We start from the raw sequence: 2,748 nt of genomic DNA, 5'->3' as shown, positions 1-2,748 counted from the left end.
TTCGAAGCTTCGAAGCTTCGAAGCTTCAAAGTTTGAAGTTAAATTCGAACCTTCGAAGCTTCGAAGTTTCGAACAATATATTTGTGCGAATGTCGAATTCATTTAAAGGACGCTAAAAATATTGTAAAAAAAAAAAATTAGTCAATATATATACTAAAAAAATGTGTAATTATTCCTAAATTACAATCTTGAAATATTATAACATGAACTATTACATATATAAAATAGAAAAATTTTAAATAAAAAATTAAGCCGTTCTTATTGAAACATGAAACGAGTTTTCGGAAATATTTCTCGTTCTGAAATTATCAAATAACGCATACTGCGATATTTGTCCTCAATATGTTATAGTTGTTTGAAATATATCTATCACTTAAAAGATTAATATTGCAATTGGTATTTATATATCCATCTTATTTAAAAAAATATATATTTATCAAGAATAGTTGTTGAGAGAGAGAGTTATTTATATTTGTTTATCGCAAAATTTGTATGTGTACATATATATAGCGAGAATAGCGCGCGTTGGCTAATGTATAGTTTTTAAAAGTGGAGATCACTTTTAAACTTTCAAAAAATCAATTTTCTTAAAGGTTAAACATTTTATAATATTTTTAAAATAAAACGCTTGTTACAATTTGAAACATTTACCAAGTTACAATATTTTATTGCGTCAGAGATTCACTAAAACTTTAATTGCGTGTTTTTCGAAATATTTTCGAAAATTCATCAATTAGGTGTCCAACACATTTTGTTTTTAATCTATATAAAAATTGTTAAGACAATTAACAATTCGTTAACAAAATTATTTTTAAACTAAATATAAAATTAAAAAAAAACTAAAATAAAAACTAAATAAAACTAAATAAAACTAAATATTTTTTGTCAAAAAAATAAAAGTACATGGCTTTATTACTCTAATAAAAATTTGTTTTGAAAAATAAAAACATTTGTCGAAACATTCTCAGAGGCCATGCAGCTCCGTTGTGGCGAAACGATATTGCCCGCAGTTGAAAAAATTCGCTCTGACGCAACGGATGTCGCGGGAATACATAAATATTTCTTCGCCAACAGAGCCAACTGTGGAAATTTCTTTTCATGTGATTTCCACCATTGAAGGGGATCCATATTAATATCAATTTGTGGCTCACAAAGATACAGTTGGATCTGCTGAGCTGCCGAAGTTAAATGCGTGTTTTCGGGCTTTTTAAAAAGATAGTCTAGTACGCTATTTGACAAGCTTTGTGACGATTCGGATCCTGTTGGAATAAGAGATGTTGCTTCTAGTTCAATCAGTTCTCTAATCGCGGTCCGTTGCAACATTGGTTCAGCCTGGAGATCTTTATGACGAGGATCTAAAAATGATGCTTTTTGACGAACTGATATATTTTCCTGTGACTCCATTTGGAAACGAATTGATAACGCCTCTGCTAACGTTTTTGATACGCCTTCAGTTCCACAAGAAAGATGATTAGCGATCACAGTTTGAATTACTGGACGTACCATTGATGCTGGAGCTCCGGATAGTACCGTAGTTGCAATTTCAAGTGGTTTGAGAACTGGTATTAAATTTTCAAACATACTCCATTCATCTTCATTTATTTCTAAATTTTTAGCATGCAAAGGAGTTGTCACGGTTCGATCTCCAAGAACAGCTGTGATAGCGCTACGATTCTCTACAAGTCTTTCAGCCATAAGTAAATCTGTATTCCATCGAGTACGAACACTTTGGATTAATTTTCGTTGAGGTAAGCCTAATTGTTCTTGTTTTTTTGCAAGAGCTTGTGAAGCAATGACGGAATGATGAAAATGGGAAACAATTTTAATTTTTTTAGCAAGCACGATGGAAATATTATCTTCCTTCAACGCATCTCTCACGGCTAAATTTATCGTGTGTGCTGCACAACTAGAGCTGGATCCGACGTTCATCATGCTGTTCACTGCGAGAACAATGTTGCTTGCATTATCATGAACAATGGATACAATTTTGGTGTCAATTTGCCATTCAGCAGCAACATTTTGTAAGCTGTCAGCTAAATTTTCCGCCGTATGCCTTTCGCTAAGTTCTTGCATACTTAACGTGAATATTTGTGGCTCCCATACGTTATTTACGATGTGAGCATTCACATTCATATAACCTTCTTGAGATCGAGAAGTCCAACAATCCGTGTCCAGAGCAATAAATTTGCACAAATCTAATGTACATTGGATCTTGGTTTTTACTTCATCTTCAAGAGCACGTAAACGGCGTAGTACTGTTTGACTGCATGGGCACTTGTATCCAGGCTCGATTTCTTTCATAAATGTTTGGAAAGCAGGACTAGAAGAAAAATTAAAAGGCAGTCGGTTAAATGCGATTAATTTAACTAGTGCCCGTGTAATCTTTTCGCTGCGTTCCTTGCTAACAGATGTAATCCCACGTGCACGTTTTCGTGGTATAGTGGCCGAATCAGTGGAAGAAGTACTGACGCTTGTATTAGAGAAAGAAGATCCTTCGATTGGGTCATCTGTATCTGTGCTGTATTAAAAATAGTATATTATATACATATACATGTGTGTATAATATATATATATATATATATATATATATATACATAGTGTACATAAAAACGTTAAGTAATTAAATTGAAAACTGCTGGCTACCCGTGCTTCGCCCGGGAGTCGTTTTTCTTAAAACGACTTCATTTATGTTTTAATATCTTTATTGTGAACAAACATGAGGAGTGTTCATGGATTAAACATTTAAGC

General features: G+C 33.0%; 1 protein-coding gene across 1 annotated transcript; it reads right to left on the bottom strand.

Annotated features, from left to right (window-relative positions):
* Positions 1-1,052: 1,052 nt before the first annotated feature.
* LOC112464132 (zinc finger BED domain-containing protein 1-like) lies at positions 1,053-2,464 on the bottom strand (the record flags this gene model as incomplete). The annotated part of the gene is made up of 1 exon (XM_025030948.1): positions 1,053-2,464. A coding segment is annotated over exon 1 (1,249 nt), but the record flags the coding sequence as incomplete, so codon positions are not given.
* Between the last annotated feature and the right edge of the window lie 284 nt (positions 2,465-2,748).

The sequence above is a fragment of the Temnothorax curvispinosus genome, unplaced genomic scaffold, assembly GCF_003070985.1.
Source record: "Temnothorax curvispinosus isolate PA1 unplaced genomic scaffold, ASM307098v1 QBEX01013976.1, whole genome shotgun sequence".
Taxonomy (NCBI): domain Eukaryota; kingdom Metazoa; phylum Arthropoda; class Insecta; order Hymenoptera; family Formicidae; genus Temnothorax; species Temnothorax curvispinosus.
This window is presented reverse-complemented; position numbering and strand designations above follow the sequence as displayed.